The following is a 23,353-nucleotide window of genomic DNA, read 5'->3' as shown; positions in this document are numbered from 1 at the left end:
GCTCAGGAATAATCAGCCTAATAAATAACTCTGTAGAGTCAATTAGATTAACACCAGGAAGCCAAAGAGAGAACCACCCATTTAGTGTAGTTAGTGCCAAGACGGGTAAAATGGATGCTCTTCATGAAGACTCAGAATCTGGGTGGTAACTAACTGACAGAAGTTTTCAGTTAAAAGTCAATGTCTTCAGAAAACATATAACTTAAGGTCATGTAATTCAATCCCTGAGTCAGCATAGCATCGCTAAGGCCTACCAGCCAGCCACTGTTGAATACTCCCTGTAATGGGGAACCTGCTACCTCTCCTGGAGAATATTCCATGGTTGCATAGACACAGGTGTTAGAAAGCATGCCCACAGGACTGCAGTGTGACGGCCAAAGAAGAGCACTGAGTTGAAGAGAATGTGGCTCCATTTCAGAGGTGGAGGGCAGGTAGGTGTTAAGGATACCACAGAGGATGACCATATCCAAAGTTTAGATTTATTCTTTTTCTTCTGAGGGACAAACACTATGTAGAAGACACAGAAATGCTTACATAGTCTTCTTCGTTAGGAAGAGCGGTGCTGGTTAATTATATTGGTCTAGTACATGTCTCATTGTTTTGTAGATTAAACAGGAAGCGATTCCTCCTTCCTGTTGACTTCTGTTAGCTTGCCATGCAAAGCTTTAATTATAGAATGTATATCCATCTCATCTCCCCTATTGGATAGTTTTTGCCCTCAAGGAATTGATAGTCATAATCTAGACTTGGTTGGTAGCAGACTGTACATGGGAAGCCAAGGGGAAACATAGGTCCATTAATTCAGTTTGTTCGTTATTTACTATTTTGTGAATATTGTGTGTCTCCCAAGTTGGACTGCACATTCCTTCAGGGCAGGAATTATGTCTTCTGCCGGACGGTATAGCCAACACTGAGCACACACAGTGCCACACAAGTCTGTGCTTCATAATTATCTGTAGAAAACTGTGTTGTGGGTAGCACACTGAACAGGTGCTGAAGAATTAGTATGATTAACAGTGGCCAACAAGCCATTGGCTTAATGCTAATCAAACGTCCCCATTTAAAGAGCACACTGCATTTATTTAACCCCATTAAGTTACAACCCCATGACACATGTCAGTTTTTGTGTTTTTAAAGTGCTTTAAAAGATATTTATTTTTTTACCAGGTGGAAAATAATGTCCTTTAAAAGGCATTTAATGTTTAGTGGAAAATGATATTACCAAAGCATGTAACAAGTTGTTCATCACCTTCAAGACATGGAATTTTTATAAATACACAGGTAACACTGAGTGCCAAAAGGATGGGTGTGCATGGTCAGAGTATGAAATTAGACTTGCTATTCATCCCATCTGGATGGTGTCTTAAGTCAAGAATGATCTTGAGCAGAGACAGGGAGGTATGTTGGGTAACTGTGCTTTTGAAGGTGACTTCCCTTGCTGTCTGATAGGTTTGTGTTAGTGATCAGGACAGCCATTCAGACTGACAGATCCCTGGACGTCCATGGCTTCAGTGACAGGGACAGGAATGTGGTTGACTTGAATATTCTTCAGACAGCCAAAAAATGATTTCCACACAGGGAGCTTCAGCGTCTTCAAGTGGGCTTCAAGAGAAAAGGAGAGGCATTCCATGAGTGTGAATGTGCCCAATTTAGAAAATCATCTTATTAGAGCTAAAGGGACCGAGGATCTCAGGCCAGCCAGTCACCTCCTCCTTTGAGCTGGCACCCCACGTCCCTGCCTGCTGTGATAAATCACCAACAAGGCTACTTATTCTTCAAGTTCTTCAAAGAAGCAAATTCCACAGCCCAAATCAATAGATAATAACTCTGAACACTAGTGCTTTTTATGGGTCATGGAAGACCCATAAAATTAACAAACTCTCCGGAGGAACATCAAACAAGGAAGAATGACAAGGCTCTTTCCAGGCAAAATTCCAGAACCTGCCTGGTTCTCCCATTCTGGCCCCGCAAAGCTTAATAACTCGTCAGTAAAACTAAATGTCTGGGGAGGAGAGACCAGTTTTTAGCCCCTTTCCTGATTCTTTGCTGCTATCAGGCTTCTAGGTAAAGGTAGCCTCTTAAGAGAGGCTTATGAACGATAGGCTTGGGACAGGAGAAGCAGCAGCAATGTGGCCTGGGCTATACAATGTGCCCATTGCTACCAATTGGGTTTTCCCATGTGTTGGAGCAAAGAGCCTCACTGTCTCCACTGTCCAGCCAACGGCTGCCCAGCTAATAACCCATGGCTGGGGCACTGATTTGTTCGGTTAAGATGGAAATGTTAAGAGCTGACGTGGGGCAACGTGGGTGTAGAAGCCAGGACAAGAGTTACCTGGAATGCCTCCAATGTGCAGTGGCTCCTGAGTGCTGGCAGGTGGGAAGGGGAGCCGTCCAGCTGTGTAGCTATTCTCTGTGTCCAGTTCCAGGTGCAAGATGTGTTGTTTTACGGTGACTGGTGGGAGAGGAAGCTGGTCAGGTTGATTACCTGAGGACAGCCCTGCCCAATGTTTAATGACTACACTAGGGCTTCACCACGGGCTTCCTTTCAACCCACTGCTGTGGGAACACTATTGCTAGGAATTCCGTCAACCTAGACACAAATTCAACTAGTTTTTCAACACTAAGTGGGATGTAGATGCTTTCACATACGTTGCAGGATTTAACCCTTCAAATGAATCTGTGAGGAAGATATGGTCACTCTTCTTTCCCAGATAAGCGATTGTGACTCTCAAGCATTGAGGAGCCTGACAAGACGGCTTGGTTGTAAGTTGAATGAGTTGGGATTCCAGCTGCTCTCTCCAGAAGCTATCTTTATTTCACAAGATCTTAACTTCCTTCCAGGGAGACGCTGACTTCTGAAAACTGAGTCGCTCTTGACCCTCCAAATAGAATTCCTCCAGTGTGAACAATCCTAACTAATTGCAATGTAGTCAGCATTCAAATTAGACAAGAGACTACTCTTCTTTTTTGGAAAGGCATGTTAGCCAATACGGTTTAATATATTACCAAACTAATGTGCACAAGTTATTCATAAAACAGCAGATTTGGTTTGGGAGGCTATGCCCAATCTCCTCCCAGTGGTTTGTCTAAATCGTTTGCAGTAGTATTAAATGGACTTGAACAATAGCAAGAGCAAAGACTTCCTGGGCACTTACTGCATATTGGACACTGTTGTGCACTTTACATACACTGTCCCATTTGATTTTCACCACCCTGGGAGGTGGGCCCTATTTTTATCTCCATTGTGTTGAGGGGGGAAACTGAAGATAAAGAGCAATTAAGTGGCTTGCCCAAGGTCACTTAGGTAAGGGCCGGAACTGAGATGTGATCTCTGTTCCTTTTGATTTCAGAGCCAAAATCTAAATCATAATGTTATACCGCCTTGAAAACACAGAGTATCAGTTTTCTGAGCTCAAAAAGAAAATTCTCTGTATGTTACAGAGAACAGGTTGCAGCAGCCACGAATTGCATAAATGCAGCCAGGGCTGAGAATGGACATCTTCTCACCATGTCAGTCTGGTGGACTGAGCCGGGTCATATGCTAATGGATTGATAAAGCGAGGCTGTATCTGGGACATTCAAATCCAGATGGAAAGGGACACTGTTTCAGGGTGTGGACAACAGGCCACTGGACATCATACCTGTCACCGAGTGCCACCGCCCGTCACACAGAGACTGCTTTGGTGTAACTGATGTCAAGATGCCCCCCGCCTCACTGTCCACAGAGGCCGTGACCTGGAAGACACATGCATTTTCCTATTTCCTTCAGAAAGGCTGCTGGAGCCAACTTCCCTGCCTTCTTTCCTTCCCACCGCTTGTCACCCTGAGGGCCCTGAAGCACCTTAGACGTGGCCCCTCCCTTTCGCACCAGGTGATCACAGGAGGGCCAAGGCTTTGCAAGAATCTCTCTGCTGAGTCCCTTCCAGGAAGCAAGCTGCAAACCCAAGGCCAGGCCTGAAGTTGCTGCCAAAGGTGACGAGCTCTTCCCTCCCAACCCAAACCCCTCCTCTGTCAGGCTCTACTCAAAGGCCACTGATCAGCAGGGAAGATCCTCCTCAAGCTATTGATAGGCAACTGCGGCCACAGTTCTGTTTAGAAGGACGCAAAATTTGGAAGGCAAAAATGCTGGTTGAGGCCTACGCCCTGCTGCGAGGGCCAGACAATTAGAATAATTCCATGAATGCATGCCTTAGGGTTGTAGCTCAAGGAATTCAGCAAGCTAACTGATTGCACTTGTACTGGGCACGTGTCAGGGGTCCGGCACTCATGCTAGCGTGCAGAATCCCACAGTCCCACTCTCTGGACCAGGGCCAAGGGCTGAACCAAGGTGAACAAATACCAGGACTAAAATAAGCAAATTGGTAACTAATTTGCATTTAATTTGCATGTAGCTAGACAGCAAGGCCAATTCTCAGGCAATTTTCCAGCGAAACAATGTCACTGCTGTTATGAAGGTCATCGTGTCTTGATTTTTGCGTATGCGATTATTTCCTCTCCAGAAGCTCTCGTGGAGCCCTACCGCCCCGCTCCCCTGAAAAGCCAGCCTTCTCTCAAGGCCAGCAAGCAGGTAGTTGCTTGCTCCTCTCGCCTACCAGAGGCCTGCTCAGACTTAAAGGCTGCACCTCAAATAGAAAATGTTCTAGGAGTTTGGGCTATTTTATTTCCTTCTCTAGTTTCCCCCTCACAGTTAAGCTGTGGAAGGGTAGAACTAAAGGAAAATGGCATATTATGGCTAAATAGAAGATCACAGGCCCAAAATGGAGCCACTTAGGCCGACTCACCAAACCGGTGCTTAATATCTAACCCAACTGAAGCTTCAACCTTCCCCAGAAATGTCGTCTCGATAGGTCAGTCAGGAATTTTCTGAACAGCACCAATGACAACCTGTCACATGGACTTCTCCAACCCCCCAAAGAAATGTAAGGTAATCTACCTAATAAGACGCTTTCCTCTAAACGGAAGGTAACCTTGCCTGGAACAGTTCTTTCTTTTCTTTTGCTAATGAGTTCCTTGCCCCACCGTCATTCCTATAAAAACCTTCCATTTTGTACAACTCCTCAGAGCTTCTCTCTATTTGCTAGATGGGATGCTGCCTGATTCATGAATCAATTAATAAAGTCAATCAGATCTTCAGATTTATTCGGTTGAATTGCTGCTCTTTAACATTATCAATCTTAGCCTTGAGGCCTTCCTGGAACGATTTGGTTTTTAAAAGAGTTTTTGAAAAGGAAAGGGATATAACCTGGTGGTGAAACTAGGGTATTGGCCAGGCCCCCGAGTGACGGGCAGGATGAAGCAGCAGAAGTGTCCACTGAAGGAGGAATCCCTTTAAGCCAAAGGAAGCCTGGAGCGGAGAGACCCGGGGCCAGCGTGGCTGCAGGGACCAGATAGGCTGGTGAGTGGTATAGGGAGCATAAGGGAAATCTGAAACTGATTCAGTGGATACCAGCCCGTGGGCGTGGGCATGACATCGTGTAGACAGCTGGTGAGAACAACTATCTCATGAGTTCTGGTGCTGCCCTTATGAATAAAAGTAGAGATATGACAAGGGTGAAGGGGAGGAGAGAAAAATGAACATTTGTTGCGTATCATAGTTGCTATTCTCTTGTCAAAAGCCCTGAGATATAAACATTATTATCCACATTTTAAAGACAGACAGAGTCTGAAAGAGGTGAAGTAACTTCTCCAGGGCCATATAACTAAGTGGTGCAGTTAGAATTCAGCCCAAGATGATGAACAGGAAACACAATGACCAAATGATTTGTTAAAGGAAAATAGTAAGTTAGCCCTCAAGTCGGGTCCCTATTTTTTTTTCTTTTTTTTTTTTTTTGAGAGAGCGTGAGAGGAGGAAGGGCAGAGAGGGGTGGGGAGATGGAGAATCCCAAGGAGGCTCCACACTGCCAGTGCAGAGCCGGGACCCAGAGCTCAAACCCATGAAGTTGTGAGATCGTGACCTGAGTTGAAACCAAGAATCAGATGCTTAACCAACTGAGCCACCCAGGCGACCCTGAAGTCAGGTCTCTTAAAACAAGATTGGATCCCACTCCGTCACAACTCCACCTACTGTGGTCTCCAGAAATGAATGTGGTCCTAATGCAAACCCATAGATCCCGTCCCCCCGCTGTCATCAAACTGTACGCACCTTTCCTGCCTCCATATAAACACATAGGTGCTTCCCGGACTGACTTCCGACGTGCATTAGGATGCCAGTGAGGCTTCTTGGGCGAATGCTGAAGACAAGCTTAAATTCCGGCCCCAATAACACAGAGTTAGCTTCCAAAAGAAAGTAAAACAGTTAAAACATCGTAATTCAAGAAAAAGGATGGAGTTCTTCAGACTCAAAGACATAAACTGTTCCAAATTGCCCCTTACCCAGGATGATATGACCTCCTTCTTGGGAGAAATAAATGCCTTTCTCCACAGAGCCACTCAAGCAGGGGGACACAGCAACGCTTGCAGCAATGGTGTTTAGGGGTTTCAGATTCAACTGAAAGTTCCTCAGGCACCCCACAAAGCTGTTTGGGGGGAGGCTCTGCAACCAAGCAGAAGAGAAAGCAAACTTTATTAAGCCACAACTCCCAGAGACATATGGGCAGCCAAGGTTAAAGGCAGGGCAACTGTCTGCCAAAGGGGTTTGAGGGGGGCGGAATTCATCCATCCTGCTTCAGAGAGTCAGGTGGGCCTGACTGTTGCATTTGGCTCCCTGCTCACACTGCCTAGAAAACCCTGGATACCAGACGTCCGGTGGGTGGCCGAAGTTTGAGGCCAAAGTTTGAGGGCACCAAGTGGTATGTATGCAAGGGGCAAGGGCAGTGGAGGTCGCTAGCTAGTGCTGGTCAGTGACCTGACCCTGGTCCACATGACAGGGCTACAACAAGGGAAATCTCCGCCTCCCAGTATATAGATATCACTGTCTCTTTGCAGGTACAAACCACTTCTTAGAGTTTGATGAGCCTATGCGATTGCTTAATGCAGGGCAGCTGACTGAAAAAGAGGCCAAAACATTCCAAAAATAATAAAGTGCAAAAAAGCTTCCTAAATTGTTGGGCTCAGTGCACCACCAACAAATCATGAATGCTGTGGAGTTAAAATAAGACACAAGGCATAGCATCAGTGGGCATGCATGGAGCACCCAAAGGTGGCCTGGAACAAGGGCTCCTCACCTAGGGCCCCTGCGTGCACCTCCAGGGTTCTGTGATCTCTTAAATTATATAGCAGATGCTCTCTGCATGTGCATTTTCCTGGGAAGAAAGACTACCTTTCCTCTTTAAATTTTTTAAAATTTATTTTTGAGAGAGAGACAGAGCATGAGTGGGGGAAGAACGGAAAGAGAAGGAGACACAGAATCCGAAGCGGGCTCCAGGCTCCAAGCTGTCAGCAGAGAGCCCAATGAGGGGCTCGAACCCACGAACTGCCAGATCGTGACCTGAGCCGAAGCCAGATGCTTAACTGACTGAGCCACCCAGGTGCCCCAAAAGACTGTAACTTTTAAAATTTTTTTCAAAAAAAAATTGAAGAATCACTGAATAAAATCCTTAGACTCCCTTCCAAAATAAATGCTTTTAGGACCCTGGAATCCTACACAACAGATGCACTATGTGATAATTTTAAGACATGGTGATATTAGGGATGCATATGGTGTCAGTGTCAACAATAAACTACCGACTGGACTCCCTATGAAATTCTTAGTTTCTTAAAATTTACCACTTTATGCAATGAAGAGCCTGTATCTGAAACCAAGCTCAGACTCTGCAGGGAAGGCCATCGCCCAACACTGAATCCCTAAGGGCGACTGCAGGTTGTGGTACTCAGAGGCAGACATTGACTGGATGTTGCCTGCCCTCTGAAACGATGTGGAGCAGAGTAACCCGTGGTTTGCATCCTCGGGTGGAGGGGATGTTGCAAAAAGAAACTTGGTTCCTAAGAATGATATAAATGGGGTACTACAGACTGTCCCATAGATTAGGATGCTGACTATGACTTATCCAGGACAAAAGAATATCCATACTGTGCTCTTGAATAGCTACCCCATCCTGTGATTTCTCTGAGAGGGAAATAGTTACATACAGAGGTTACAGAAAAGCAAACATTTACATTGAGGATTCTCCTTAGCAATTAATGCTATATATTATGCATGTATTATACAATATATCACATATATATTATATATCATATAATATTCATTATATAATGCATATTATAGAATATTATATGTAGTATTAATATATGGCAATTATATATAACTTTATTACGTATTATACATATACATAATACATACAGTACATATGTGTATAATATATATGTATTATACATGTATTGTATATGTATATAATATATAATATGCATGTATATATGTATAATATATAATAAAGCAAAACACTACTTTTTTTTGCTGGAGGCTGCTTCAGATTCTGTCTCTCCCTCTCTCTCTGCCCCTCCCCTGCTCACACACTGTCTCTTTCTCTCTCAAAAATAAATAAACATTAAAAGAAAATTTTAAAGTATTTTGAGATTCTTGAATATCTTATATAATTATAATGATTACCTATTAAAATGTTTTAATTAAGATATAATTGACATATAACATTGTATTTTTTTCAGGTGTGCAGCATAGTGATTCTATATATAATTAGTGCTGTGAATACCATAATAAGTCCAATTAACATCCATCGCTACACATAATTACAAACTTTTTTTTTCTTATGGTAAGAACTTTTATGATTTACTTTCTCACCAACTTTCAAATATAGAATACAGTATTATTAACTATTAACTGTGGTCACCATGCCTTATATCCCAAGACTTATTCATTTTATTTATTTTATAACTGGATGTTTGTACCTTCGTTTAAAAAATGTTTTTTCTAATGTTTATTTATTTTTTGGAGACAGAGAGAGAGGATGTGAGTGGGGAAGGGGCATTGAGAGGGGGAGACACAGAATCTGAAGCAGGCTCTAGGCTCTGAGCTGTCAACACAGAGCCTGACACAGGTCTCGAACCCAAGAGCCGTGAGATCATGACCTGAGCCAAAGTAGGACGCTTAACCCACTGAGCCACCCAAGTGCCCCTGGAAGTTTGTACCTTCTAACCACTTTCATGATTATATTATAAGGTGAATTATTTTTATATACAGTTCTGAAGCACGACAGTTTTTGGCATGAAATGCTCACCATGCTGTGTGGTTACCATTTGTCACCATACAAAGTTATTACAATATTATTGACCAGGTTCCCAATGCTGTACTTTTTATCCTGGTGAATTATTTATTTTACAACTGGAAGTTTGTACCTCTTAATTCCTTTCTCCTATTTGGCCCATCTGCCACCCTCCCCCGCCCCCCCACCACCCCACCGACTTCTGCCAACCATCAGTTTGTTCTCTGTATTTATGAGTTTATTTCTTTTTTGCTTGTTTATTCATTTGTTTTGGTTTTTTTTTTTAAGATTCTACATATGAGTGAAATCATATGATATTTGTCTTTCTCTGTCTGACTTATTTCACTTGGCAAAATAGCCTCTAGGTCCAGCCATGTTGTCACAAATGGCAAGATTTCATTCTTTTTTATGGCTGAGTCATATTTCATTGTATATATGTCCCACTTCTTCATCTATTTATTTATCAGTGGACGCTTGGGCTGCGTCCAATATCTTGGCTATTGTAAATAATGCTGCAATAAACATAGGGGTGTATAGATCTCTTCAAATTAGTGTCTTCGTTTTCTTTGGGTAAATACCCAGCAGTGGAATTATTAGATTGCACAGTATTTCTCTTCTTAATTTTCTGAGTAACCTCCACACTATTTTCTATGGTGGCTGTTCCAGTTTGCATTCCCCCCCCCCCCGCCCCCACCACAACAGTGCATGAGAGTTCCTTTTTCTCCATTTCCTCACCAGCTCTTGTTATTTCTTGTCTTTTTGATAACAGCCTTTCTGTCAAGGGTGAGGGGATATCTCATTGTGCTTTTGATTTGCATTTCCCTGATGATGAGCGATGCTGAGCATCTTTTGTGTGTTGGTGAAACATAAATACTTACCTTTGGTTTCCATGAGGGAGGTGATCCCAGGTAAACTGGTGCTCTGAGGCCGAAGGTGGAATTTCCAGGCAAACTTCCTTCCTGGGCCCTCAGACCATCCACAACCAAGTGCCCCTTTTCTCCATCTTGCCCAAACACCACCTTAAGAGTAAAGAAGATAAATGAATCATTTTTTATCTTTGACAATTGGTGATGTATTTTATTATTGGTCACAGCACATTTTTTAAACAATGTTTTTCTTTTTCTTCAAGGAGCTTTAAAAAATTAGAAAATTTTCTCCCTAATATTGTCATCATCATCACCATTTTGTGAGATTATGGTGGATATTGAATAGAGTAAGCTAGAAAAGTGAAATTTGAAAAAAAGGATTCCTTGAAAGTCAACTACTAAAAAAGATACAGTTGATCTAGAAACCTATGCAAAAGAGAAACAAATAAAGAGCCACAGGAGTATAAATGAAGACACACCCAGGCAACAAAGGGGAAGGAATAGTTTGTGCCAGAGCTAAGAAGGGAAACATCTCCCTTCCACACGGCTCTTGGAGCAAGGGGTCAGTGGCTACTTCTTTACTAAAAGGAGCACACATTTTAAACTCTTTGCTAAATGTCTGGGGTGGACCCTGCCATCTCATGGCTACGAGACTATTCATTAATCACTCCCCAACTTATACTCCCAGCTGTGACCTCTGGCCTCTCCACCTGTCTACTGACAGCTGGGCTTGAATGTCTGACAGGCAACTCACCCCAAGGATGTTCACAGCAGAACCCGTCCTCTTCCCCAGCTCTAAAATGCTCCTTCCCCGGCCACAGCTCCTGCGTCCCAGTACCAGTCCCTCTGTTGACCCAACTGCTGGCCCCAAATCACAGGACTTGATACTGACTCCTCTTTCTCTCACGCTCCACATGCAATCCACCAGCAAACCCTCTCGGTTTTCAGAGCACATCCTGGACAGTGCACTTCTATCCACGATCGTGGAGGCCTCTTGAAGCAAAGGCAGTAGCATCCATCTGGCTGCCTTACTTCCATGCTTACCCCCACTTCATCTCTTCAAGCTAAAGGCAGCTTTGAAAATATACATCTGTTCATGCAATGGTCCTTTTTTAGTTTAATACTCTTCAGAAGCGTCAGAGACACTCAGAATAAAATCTGAGTCCTCACCTTGGTTTCAAAGCTGGTATGATCTGGGCCCTGCCTCATTCTTGAATCCCATCTCTTATCCTTTCTGTTCTGTTCACTCAACTGATCCCTATCTCAGGGTCTTTGGGCTTGCTGTTCCCTCTGCCTGGATCACCCTTTCTATAACTTCAAGGGACTGTCACCTCCCAAAGGAAGTTTTGCTTTACTACCCTATCTGAAATAGTCCCCGCACTCAGCCACTTCCTTACCTTGCTGTAATGCTTTCTCTGAGCACTTACCAATATCTGACATTGTATCGGGTATATTTGTTTGTCCCCACACTCAGCCACTTCCTTACCTTGCTCTAATGCTTTCTCCGAGCACTTACCAATATCTGACATTATATCGGGTATATTTGTTTGTGTGCTCTAGGATGGCAGCTCATTAAATATTTGTTGAAAGACTAAGTCAATATAACTTGTCAAGCTGCTTACGTTTTTTGAGTTCTAGTTCCCTCATCAGGAAAAAAAAAAAGGTCCCTTTTGTCTTAAATTGAATTTTTCTTCAAATCTGGATGCCTTCAGGGAAGATCTGGAATGCTAGAGATCTCGGTCTTTAAGCTTGTGCTATCCAGAAGGCATTCCAGGCTCAGAGAGGGGCCTGGACACCCAGACACGGTCTTGACAGACGGAAATTGTCCAGGAAGCAGGGGTGGGAAGGGGGTAGGGGACACAGCCCAGGGAGGCAGGGCGAGGACCCCGAAGAAGTGGTCAGTAAAGCCCATCTGGGCACTGAGGCATCCGTGCACAACATCCTTGCCCAGCACATGCAGCCATTTCCTGTGCGAAGACATGGGGGTGCCCAGTGCCTCCGGCCACACGGGCTCTCCCAGCGCTGTGCTTCTGTGGCTGGCAGAATGTGGACACTCCTTTCCAGGTACTCCATAGTGAATTCTGTAGCAGGGGGAGGGGCTCACACAGCCCCAGGTCTTACCGTGTGCCATTTCCCATCATTGCACTTCTCTTTGCTTTTGAGCCTCAGCTTTTTCCCTTCTGCCCCCAAAGCAAAGATGAGTCGTCCCTTTGAAAGATAAAGAGCCATATAGGAACTCTTAGTGCCCGTGTAAAACACAAGCCCTCTGGAGGAGGCTGTCCGCACGTCCACAGCAAACAGTGACCTGTCAGGAAAATAAAGCAAAAGGCAAAGAAGGAGAATAGACGTGTTTAGTGTTCTTCTGAGTCCCTGAAGCCAGGAGAGGGGATGAGGCACAGACACCCAAACCCCCATGATTCAAATGCATGAACTAAGGCATGTACTGATTAAATGACCTATTTCTTTAGAAAGTTTTAAAAGCCATTGTAGCCCAGCTATTAAAAGTTTTATGTATAATTTTCTTACTATATTGGGGAATAATGAGCAAACTCTAGGGCAAACCGAGACGGTGGTGTAAGCTCCAGCATATGGCAAGAACGAAGATGCCCTACTGTTTAAAAAAAATCCGCACTTAAACAAATCATGGTAATTTATATACATCATTTGCCATTTCAGCCTTTATAAAGTGTATAGTAGCATTAAGTACATTCGCATGACTGTGCAACCAGTGTCCAGAACTCTTTTCACCTTGCAAGACTGAAACTCTGTACCCAGCAAACAACACTTCTGCATTCCCTGTCCTCTGTACCACTGGTGACCGCCATTCTACTTCCTGTCTCTCTGAATTTGATTACTGAGGTCTCTCACATAAGTGGAATTACACAGTATTCGCCTTTCTGTGACTAACAGCTCATTTCACTTAGCAGCCAGTAACTTTTTAACCCAGTGAATATCATTCTATTTTGTATATGTGCAAGGAGTGGAACATTGTAAGGGGAAGTTGTGTGTGTGTGTGTGGGGGGGGAGTAATTTGAGTAACAAGGATTTGATTTAAGAATCAGGTAAGCATTTTCTTTCTGTTAGACATATTTAACACAGAGGCGGGCAAGTACAGACCCACCTTCTCCCATCCACCTTTATGTTTCTTGGACCTTAATATCCCAGCTCCAATGGAACAGGAATTAAGCAAGCATCATGCAGTAAAAGCAAAGAGTGAAAGTGAATATTCCTTTGCATGATGGTTACATATCATATGCACATCTGGTTGAGCAAGATTAATTTTGCAGGAGAACTCACATTCACTCACTTACCCACCCACCCATCCACCCATTTATTCATTCATCCAACAATATTTAATGAGAGTGTAGTATGTATGAGGCCCTGCGGTGGGCACTGGGAATACAATGATGGATGTTTCATTCTTAGCTGTTTCTGACGCATAGGTGCACTGACAGGGGTACCTGAAAGTGCAGCGTGACAAGGTGGTGGAGGACGCAGGTTACCAGTAGGCTGTCATCATCCACTCCTTTTGGTTTATGTCTAAGCGCAACCCAGACAGAGGGCAGGAACTAGGTCTCTCCTGCTTGAAGCTCTATCTCCAGTGCCTTGTACACAGCGGGCAGTCAACACATAGTTCAGCTGAACTGAATAGTTAACTGAATAGCTGAATGAAATGGTAAATGGAAAACTCAGAGGCAGAACCAGGAAGCGGAAGAAAAAAATGACACTGTTACTTCTCTTTGCTTTTTAATACTGTGAGGTTGAGCAAACACTGAGATGCTTTAATTTTTCAGATTAGCAAGTTTCCTTGAGGGTGATGTTCTTCAAAATGAAAAAGAAATCTATATTTGTTAAATTAAACCAACCAGATGGTGACACCGCTCAATATTTCTCTTGGTGTAGCTGCGTGCGGAGGTTTAGAGAATGAGGGTTAGCCAATTTAAGGAGGATATTCGAACTTGCTACAGAATTAAAGTACTTTACATATGTGGGCTTGGTTATCAGACTTGACATTTGCTTTTCAGAGTTATTTCTTAAAGCAGCTTTCTTTCATAAAAGGCTAACTGACTAACACCCAAAAAAGACGGTACCATATTCAAATCCCAGCATATGATACTGTAGCTATGACGCTTCATTGCTGGTGGATAGGAGAATAAGGCAGGGAGCAAAGTGGCATTTTTATGCATTCGTCACAAGGATAAAATAGTGGTGCAGCATTTTAAAGGAGAGGCCAAAAATTGCCAGGATATAAATGAGAATGAGAACGATGGAAGAGCCCATACTCTGGACTGGTAGCATCCTGGAAATACACTCCGATTGCTAGAATATTTGAGACTAGTATAATTCAAAAGTTACATCTGCTAATGATTACTTTTTTCCACTTTCCCTTTAAAAATGTTTGCTTTCCCATTTATTACATATAATTTAGTGTTGCAAGGGAAGGTGCTGGGGTCAAATCCTCAGAAGAAGCCAGAGGACTCACCACACTGAACGTGATGAGAGAGAAGATGTGAGACAGAAGGGGGCTTTGCAGGGAGAGGGGAGGGCAGGGCTGGTAGAGAAGCCTCCGAGCCCACGCAGGTGGGAGGGGAGGCCGGGAGCATCTGCACAGAGACCATGGTCATTAAGCTCAGCTTGGCCAAGGGCACAGTCCGCGGGAGTGGGGGCTTCCTCCCGACAGGTAGCCCCGGGAAGGGCTAATAACTGAGTGGGACCCCACTTCTTTGTCTCCACTAGCACAGTTCTTGCAAATCAGGGATCCCAGCTGGAGTTGGGGAGCTGTTGGCATAGGGTTCTCCTTCCAAACTCCACCCTTCCCTTTTCCGGCCTTCACATCTGCCTGTGAATCGTACACTTTGCTTATTGAGTATGTGAGGGCCAGCCCCTTGCAAGCTACTACGTCTCCTCCCTGCAAGGAAAGCATTATCAACATTTAGCTGATGAGAAAATGGAGATTCAAAGAGATGAAGCAACTTGCAAAAACATGCGAGACAAGCATAATGATGCCAAGTTTACGGAGAGAAAGCTGAGGCTTAAAGAAGCTGAACTCTAGCCTATGGTGTCCGCGGATTTGCTACTCCAGTCTCCAGAGTGAACGTGCTGTGGGGGTGCGGTGGCTGGCAGTCCCCCTCTGCCGTGCCCTCAGGTCTGCAGTGGTATATGGATGACTCCCAGCCAAGAACTGAGCTCAGCAGCAAAACTAGAGCCAGGCCATTTATGCTCAACTCTTCTAAGGGGTGACCTTTGCTTTCCTGCTGCCCCATGGTTAACGGCACCATTCCTGTCTCAGCCGAAGGCTCTCCCTGCCAGCCCCCCTCCCTCCACCTTTATCTCCCACAGGAACAATACATCTCTTGCACGTCTAATCCCATCTTGAACGTGCATCCCAGAGGACCGAACTGGCAAATGGCCCGAGGTCACACAGCCAGCAAGTGGCTGAGTGGGGACTGAACCTCAGTCTCAAAGCCAGGCCTTTTTGACCCTTGGGAAATTCTGCTTCTGGACATGAACCTTCACAGAATTGTGGCACCTTGTTATTTATGTCTCTGAATCATATGAAAATGGCAAACCTTGTTTTCCTACTTTTATCCAACATAATTAATATGTCTTCACTTCCTCCTCCCCAAAAGTGATGCGACTTGTTAGCACAAGAAGTCCAAAAGTGGTCTCTAAATATGATCTATCTGGCACTGAGTCTACTTAAAAGGATTATTTTTCTCTGACTATAGAATGCAGACAAGAAAGGTGATTTATAACAGAAATAAATAGCAGCTTCGAAAAGAAGTGTCAGTCTTATTTTTAGAACACCGTCAATCCTCCACCAGGGCTGGCCGGGGGTTGGGAGGGTTGTTTTGGCCACCGAGCAGCCCCCACTGTGTGTGTGTTCCGGCTGCGGGGAGGGCGCACGCTCGGGCAGTCACGCTCCCTGTCCCGTGGGGGCCAGCACCTTCTTTCACAGAAGTGGTGGTGCCGCTTCATTAGGGACAGGTGCATGGTGTCCCGCTGGCTAGCCTGCTCCGGGGCACAACTGTTGAGCAACTGTTGAGTCAGGTTCTGAGTTGGTGTGGGGGCAGGAAAATTAACAAATACCTGGGTTCCAGCAACTCCTGGGGAATCGTGAAGAGCAAGTGGCTGGTGGGACGGTCCCCAAACCTGAGGGCTCCGTGACTGGCCTGGGCCCGGGGAGGTGGCCGGCAAGACTGGGCCTCTCGCCACACCTCCATGCTCCTTGGGGAGGCCGCTGGTGTGTCCTGCAATGGCTGCCAGGGAGAGAAGCAAAAACTGAGGACAGCTAATCATCAGGGGGAAGAGTAAAGAATACTTATCTTGCTAAGTGCCTCTCGCAGTTTTTACTGTGATCCTAGGAGATTAATTCAATAGAGATGAATTCATCCTCGGGGAGGATGCATGTTCTTCCCATCCAATACAAGTCTGGTCTCTTTCCTGACAGCTGCTGCACCTCGGACCCGAGGGTATCCAGAGTCCCTCCCCTCCATGGAGCTGTGGAATAATCGTCATGTCCCTTGAGAGAGCCAGCATTTGGCAGCAGCATGCCATGCCATGCCAGCCAGTAGGACACGGAGCCACCAGCCTACCACCTCTCCTTGGAGCCATTCATTTGGGTTTGTGCAGCAGGACAGTGAAAGAAACAGAGAGCAAGAACCAGAAGGTGTGGGTGGGGAGGGAGGCATGGCCTGTCTCCACGTTAGTCAGAATTGACCTATGCACAGAAATGTGTCCTAGGCTAGATGACACGTTGAGCTTTTGAACAGAACTGAGTTTTAATGCCAAAAAATAACTAATAAATATCAAGTAGGGATGGAAAAATTGTTAGAAACTGAGACTCTCCAGCTGTTCTCCCCGTTTTCTCTGCTCTGTGGAGCCCAGATTGCAATCATGTGTCCACAGTCCCCACAAGACCCAGTGCTCCACTGGGTTCTCTATTTGTCAAAGTGAAGGGCGGGGATTTGCTGTGCCAGGGACAGATTGAGGAATGAACATGTGACCTCCCTCTTGGACAATGAACCTTGAGGGGAAACAGGGGATGGGGCCTCTGAGAAATACGTCTTTGCTAACAAAGACGAGCTGATCCATGGGTCTGGTGCTGAGCATTATCCCGTGAGGATACAAAGCCCTGAACTACGCAGGATGGAGCTGAGATGGGCCAGGCCTCAAACACTACCTGTCCCTGAACTGTCCATTACGTGACCCTATAGATCTTCTTATCATAAACCATTTTACTTTGGAGCTAACGGCTAAAGGCTTCCAAACAAATTTAAATTCCTCCAAGATCAGGTTACCCTCCTGGACCTGATTCCTGGACAGGGTGTTTGGAATAGAAACTCGATACCACTTATTTAAAACGTTTTGTGTTTACACATTGGTGAGTGGAGATGGGCAATCATACCCACCAGAGAGTTAAATGAATTGCTTAAAACCGCTTCACATCCAGCCCACCCTGGATCCTAATGGAGCTTCCTTACTGGGGCCTCGCTCCCTCCCTGAGTCTTCTTTGTGTGGCAATAGCAGTAACATCGAGATGAACAGTTTTCATAAATACCTTTTGTCACCAACTCTTCCTTCTCATAATGGCACCAACCTCCTTCAAGGCACCCAGGCCCTACATGTTGGCCATCATGGACACCCACCTCCCTTGCCTATTCCCTGAGTTCAGTTTCCATGTCCTACTTCATTTCTGTGACACAACTGCCACTCCCAGTCCCTCTGCCCTGAAAGCCAGACTCCTGACTCTCTTGCCTGGACTTTGTCAGTAGTTTGCCAGTTTGACTCCTTGTCTATAGAACTTTCCCTCATCAAACCATCCCACAGGCTGCTGCCTGTTACTCTTTAAACATGGTTTAAAGCAATCCTTTCAAAGGCTTCATGTTGACTACAGAAAAATGTCAAAATTACATTAAGTCATCCTATCCCTGATGGGGCTCAAATGTGGAATTCTGAGCTTACCTCTGTCACTCCCCTTCCTCCACCCAATTTCCCCTGTTCACCAAGCTTTCCAACCCTGTAGAGGCCACAGGATGTGGTCTGAAGAGAACATTCTTTAAGGTCTACAGCTCTAAGTTTGAATTCTGAGTCTACCGTGTACTGACTGGGTGCTCTTGGGCAAGTTGCCTTTTTTTTTTTTTTTTTTTTTTTAAACCTCTCTGAGACTCCGTTTCCTGACCTGTAGAGCTGGCATTTTATTCTGCTCTCAGAGGGGTGTGGTGAGAACCGAAAGAGATAGTACGCAGACTGGTGATGATCAGAGAGATGTACGGGAAGTGTCACGCACCCGAGTTACACCCACATCCTGCCTCCTGGTTTCGGGCTTCTGCTCGTGCAAAGCAACATCTACTTGTCTAAATCCAACCCATGCTCCAGACCCAGTTCGTGTGTCACCTCCTCCAGAAGAACCCCCCTGATTTGTGGGGCAGGGAAATTCCTGCCTGCTGCACGTTTTTTGTTTTCACTGAGGTTATTAGTGTGTATAATAATAACAGCCGATATTTATCACATGCTTACCATGTGCCAGGCACTTTTCTACATGTTGGATGTTTAGCACCTCTTTTAACCCTCACAACAACACTAGGAGATCTTGCTTTATATATCTGCATTTGTGTTTCAGGAAATAGACCCGCTGAGAGGTTAAATAATCATTCACGGCCACACACCTAATATGTGGTAAAGCCCGGTGTAAACCCAGTAAGTCTGACCCCCAAGTCTAGTACTTAACCACAAAGCTTTGTTGCTTTCTTTCTATTATTGAGCTTTTGGAGGCAAAATTAATGTCTTATTCCGTCAAATCTGGGGGTTGCACAGAACAGGGGCACAATTAAATACTGCGTATTCACTGGCGGCTCCCGCATCGGTTGGACCCAGCCTCTGCCCCCCATCCACTGAGGCCCACTCAGAGACAGTCCCTGATGGCTTTCTCTCTGTAGATGTCCTCCAGGCACCTGTCACTCAATATACAATATACTCCACCCAGTCTCTTTTCCTCCAAATACTTGTCCTTCTTCTATGTCCATGAAATGGCATCTCCACCCATCCAATAACCCCGACTAGATGTCTCAGAATTACATTAACTCCTGCCTCTCCCTTGCCGTCCACATTCAATTATCATCTGGGTCCTGTATATTCTATCTTCTAAATAGCTTTGAACCCCTTTCCTTCTCTCCATCTCTACCATCACTGTGTTAATTTAGCCTCTCAGTAACTCTCAGCCTTACAATGAAAAAAAAATGAATATATGATTTCATTCCTGATGGAGCAGTCCTAAAGATGTTGTTTTCATATCAGCAAAATGACTACCCTCTATAAAATATATTTCTTCGTAGTAGCATAAAACATTTCTTATTATGGACTATTATTCAACTTCTCCAAATCACCGTGCAGCAAGGGAAATGTTGGCAGACAAGTAGCATGGGGGTTGACGTTGAGAGAAAAGTGTGCTGAACAGAAGCACATTGCTCTTAGGAGGGTGCAGGCTGTGGGATCAAGCTATCTGGTTTTGAATTCCTACTGCACCTTCTATCTGTGGGAGCTTGGGAAAATTGCTTATCTTTCTAAAGTGCAGCATCTTTTTCTGTAAGATGTGGCTAGTAATATACTTGCTTTGTACTATTACTGTAGTATGGTCATATAGAAGTACAGTAATAATACATCCCTCACAAGGTTACTTGCAGATGTAGTAAGAAAAGCCACTTAAAGAGCTTAGCGCAATGCCCGGCGCATAGGAGGTGCTCACTAATACCCATTAATCGTATTAACTGTAACCTCAGACACGGGGAGGTCATAGTGTTGACCTCGGCCACAGCAAGGAATTCTTTAAGTCCTAATGCTGTGTCCAATTCATTACAATGCTTCTGCTCCTCCAAACGAGATTTTACTTCCTTTCAGCCTTAGTGCTGCACAGTAGAATCACCTGGAAGCTTTACAAACTCCTGCCACTTGGACCTATTTCAAGAGCATCTGATGTAATTAGGTGAGATGCAACCCAAGCACTGGGATTTTAAAAGCTCCCCAGATGTTTCCAGTGTGCAGTCAAGGTCAAACCACACTGGTATTGGCAAGGCCTGGGTGCATGTGTTTATGTTGTCTTAAGAGCCAGGGTGGAGGGTTGTCTATGGGGAGGGGAAGGGGCATGACCCTTGTATTCTAGAGAAAATCACTATACCTGTTGGGTACACAACAGGAATATCAAAAGAGCGAGACATTGTGTATAGGAATTGAGAAACCGGAGATTCAATTTGTTCTGTCTACAAAAAATTGCCAAATTTTCATCAAGATACAAAACTAAAAGCTAAAACGGAAACCTTTTCCACATTTTGGCATAATCCAATTGTTGATGACCTATCAATCCCACTTCCTGGAGGCACTGACCACCAAGGGATCAGGTGATCTGCACCCCTAACACCACCCCAGCCCTTTCCCCAACATCTCATGTGGGGTAGGAATCGCTCACGAGAATCCTCTGGGGAGAAGCAAAAGCCAGTGTAGGGTACACTTACCTGGTTGATACTGAAAGTGTGGGCTTTGTCAAACCTTGTAGAACCTCTAAGCAACATGAGGAAAGGTGGTTTATTTAAACTGCAGCCTCCCAGGGACACACCTCTCTTGGTAGATTTACTGGCCAAGTCCAGGACTGCAGGTCTCTCTGAGAGCCTGGAATGAGGGCAGAAAAGAAAACCACTGCCAAACTCTGACATCTCAAGGAAGATGCACTGGCACGAGAACTTGCTTTAAGAATACACGTTCTTACTGTCATGGTTTCTAGGTAAACTTTCCTCTCCTACCTGTACATTGTGTCTAGAGGAGGCACTGGGCTCAGAAAAGGAGAATGTGCTGTTACCCATGTCTGCATTCCCTAAAATACCCAGCATGGTGTCTTGCCAGCAGAAAGGCCTGAGAAACTGTATTCACTTAAATGGTTAGGGCTGGGGCAAAGCCAGTATACTACAGCTCTTTCTTTGGAACAAGTGTCATCTAGAAATATGAACATGAAATATGCAGAGAGGAGAAAGGTGGGTGTCGATGATCTAGAGTGATGGTGGACATCGGGAACCTTAGAAGTGAGTTTGTAGGAGGCTTTTTATCTTGTGCACTTGTGTAGGGGAGTCTCACAGATAAATCTGCTTTATCTTGTGATTGGTGTCTGAGCCTTGATGGAAAATAGGAGCCCCCGAGCTTCCAACAGGTTGCCTGAGTTTCCTTACCAGTCCTGGGATCCCCTTCTGCCCTGGGCAGGGCTTTGCCTTTTATCTAAAAGTGATCATCTGTGCTGATGGCACAGAGCCTGCTTGGGATTCTCTCTCTCCCTCTCTCTATCTGTCCCTCCCCGGGTTGTGTGCTGTCTGTCTGTCTGTCTGTCTGTCTCTCTCTCTCTCTCTCTCTCTCTCAAAATAAGTAAATAAACTTATGGGGTGCCTGGGTGGCTCAGTCGATTGAGCGACCGACGTCAGCTCAGGTCACGATCTCACGGTTTGTGAGTTCGAGCCCTGCGTCAGCATCCACGCTGACAGCTCAGAGCCTGGAGCCCATTTCAGATTCTGTGTCTTCCTCTCTCTCTCTGCCCCTCCCCTGCTCACGCTCTGTCTCTCTTTCCTTCGAAAATAAACAAACATTAAAAAAAATTAAAATAAATAAAAAAATAAAATAAAAATAAGGTGATTATTTTGAATCAAAAGAAAAGAACATCTAAACATTTGCACGCTAGCACCAGGCTCCTCTCTCTCTAGAGAGATACATTTGAGTTTGACAGTATGGTGGTCTGGTTTCCCAGAAGTACACTGGCCCATGCAAGCTATCAGCCCCCAAAATGGGACAGATTCTGATTAAATCAAACGTGCAGTCTTGATTCAAATGAAGTGAAATTTCAGTTTGGAAAATTCTCAGGGCCATCATCCAAAAATTAATTTTGATTAGACCTTTTCCAAGGTTATGTGCCAAAGCTGCTCCCACAAAGGGAGGCAGGGAAGTTTTTGTGGGAGGTGGTTTGTTTTTAACGTGTGTATCTTGTCTAAGAAGGCATGGGCAAGTTTGTGGAATGAGGGCCTGGTGCAGCACGTGGTGACACATCCAGCTGTGCTACCAGAGCAAGGAGATGCCCTCCCTGTAGGCAGGCGGCTCTCACAGCCACAGCCACACACACAGGAAAGGACGCACCTCTGGATAAAAACATTGCTGATACAACCCTCAAAGTGACTTCCGCCCAGACGCAGGGTTTGCTGGGAATTTGACAAGTGTCTTAGCCTGTGGTTATTCTTCAGAGGCTGGTCATCAATGAGAAGCCGGAGTCTGGAAAAGGAGGAAGACAAAACAAGAGTGAGAACTGCAGGGAAGAAACGTTTCTCATCATGTGGTCAACTTACTGTCTTCGATTCAGACTCAGTATCTTTAACCTAAAGTAACTTGTTAGACCAGATTTATTTTTAAAGAGCACTTACATTTTTTTCCATGTATTTCTCTGGCACAGATTTTTGTTAAAGTATTCTATACGTATAGGAAGTTCACATATCCTGTGTACAGCTCAGTGAATTTTTTGCAACGTGAATATACCAATGATACCAGCGCCCAGATAAAGAAGCAGAACAGACCAGCACCCAGGAACCCTGCCTTGTGCTTGTTTCTCTCCCTCCAAGGGTATGACCACTATCCTGAATACTGAGAAAAGAAATTAATTTTGCCTGTTTTTGAATTTTATAGAAATGAAATCATAGGAGATGATTCTTTTACGTGCAGCCTCTTTCACTCAGCAGTACACTGGGAAGTTCACTCATGTCACCCCACACAGTGGTAGATCTTTTTGCTTGTTACCCGTTTCACTCCTGCATTTTGAATATACCACAATTTGTACATCCATCCCATGGTTGATTGATTGATTTTTTTTTTTTTTTATGAGGAAATTGATCCAGAACCAGGAAGAAGGCAAATCTTACTAGGAAAACAGTGTCAGCATCAAGGACACATACTTCACAAAAAAGATACTAGAAAATTCCATTAACCGAAATAAAAGTCTCAAGAGCTCTGGCAGAAGGGCCATTCCACTCACCCAGAGTCATCATTTATTACAGATACGTAGTGCAGCAAACCATCCGTGTATGTCTGGGGGGATTTAAAAATGGGGCTACTTCCATCCCTGGTGTTCAGTTCGATGTGACCATCTTCCAGGGTGACCTGCAGGTTATTTGCCTGAAATCATCACAGCATATGCCCGTCAATGTCATTAATTTCTATTTCAAGATTACAGGTGTATCAATACTGAATTTCTGATCAAAACCATGCATAAAACAGTCAGGTGGGTTTGACCCAAATGTTTTGACTTTGCTATTTTGA

At 44.6% G+C, this 23,353-nt stretch overlaps 1 protein-coding gene across 9 annotated transcripts in view; it reads right to left on the bottom strand.

The window, feature by feature from the left end:
- Positions 1 to 229: 229 nt before the first annotated feature.
- The window catches only part of LAMA3 (laminin subunit alpha 3), a 274,575-nt gene continuing 251,451 nt past the window's right edge, over positions 230 to 23,353 (bottom strand). For 3 of the 9 annotated variants that reach the window (XM_042961482.1, XM_042961481.1, XM_042961480.1), the window contains 11 exons: positions 23,070 to 23,209; positions 22,184 to 22,315; positions 20,530 to 20,683; positions 16,112 to 16,281; positions 12,143 to 12,326; positions 10,034 to 10,174; positions 6,373 to 6,532; positions 6,143 to 6,273; positions 3,642 to 3,735; positions 2,333 to 2,452; positions 230 to 1,602 (listed from right to left, as the gene is read on the bottom strand). In XM_042961482.1, the coding sequence (XP_042817416.1) occupies positions 1,457 to 1,602; positions 2,333 to 2,452; positions 3,642 to 3,735; positions 6,143 to 6,273; positions 6,373 to 6,532; positions 10,034 to 10,174; positions 12,143 to 12,326; positions 16,112 to 16,281; positions 20,530 to 20,683; positions 22,184 to 22,315; positions 23,070 to 23,209 (1,572 nt within the window). In that variant the 3' untranslated portion in view covers positions 230 to 1,456. The remainder of the gene's footprint in view (positions 1,603 to 2,332; positions 2,453 to 3,641; positions 3,736 to 6,142; positions 6,274 to 6,372; positions 6,533 to 10,033; positions 10,175 to 12,142; positions 12,327 to 16,111; positions 16,282 to 20,529; positions 20,684 to 22,183; positions 22,316 to 23,069; positions 23,210 to 23,353) is intronic. The other 6 variants (XM_042961487.1, XM_042961488.1, XM_042961483.1 and 3 more) reach the window with 5 other exon arrangements.

Source organism: Panthera tigris, chromosome D3 (assembly GCF_018350195.1).
Source record: "Panthera tigris isolate Pti1 chromosome D3, P.tigris_Pti1_mat1.1, whole genome shotgun sequence".
NCBI lineage: Eukaryota > Metazoa > Chordata > Mammalia > Carnivora > Felidae > Panthera > Panthera tigris.
This window is presented reverse-complemented; position numbering and strand designations above follow the sequence as displayed.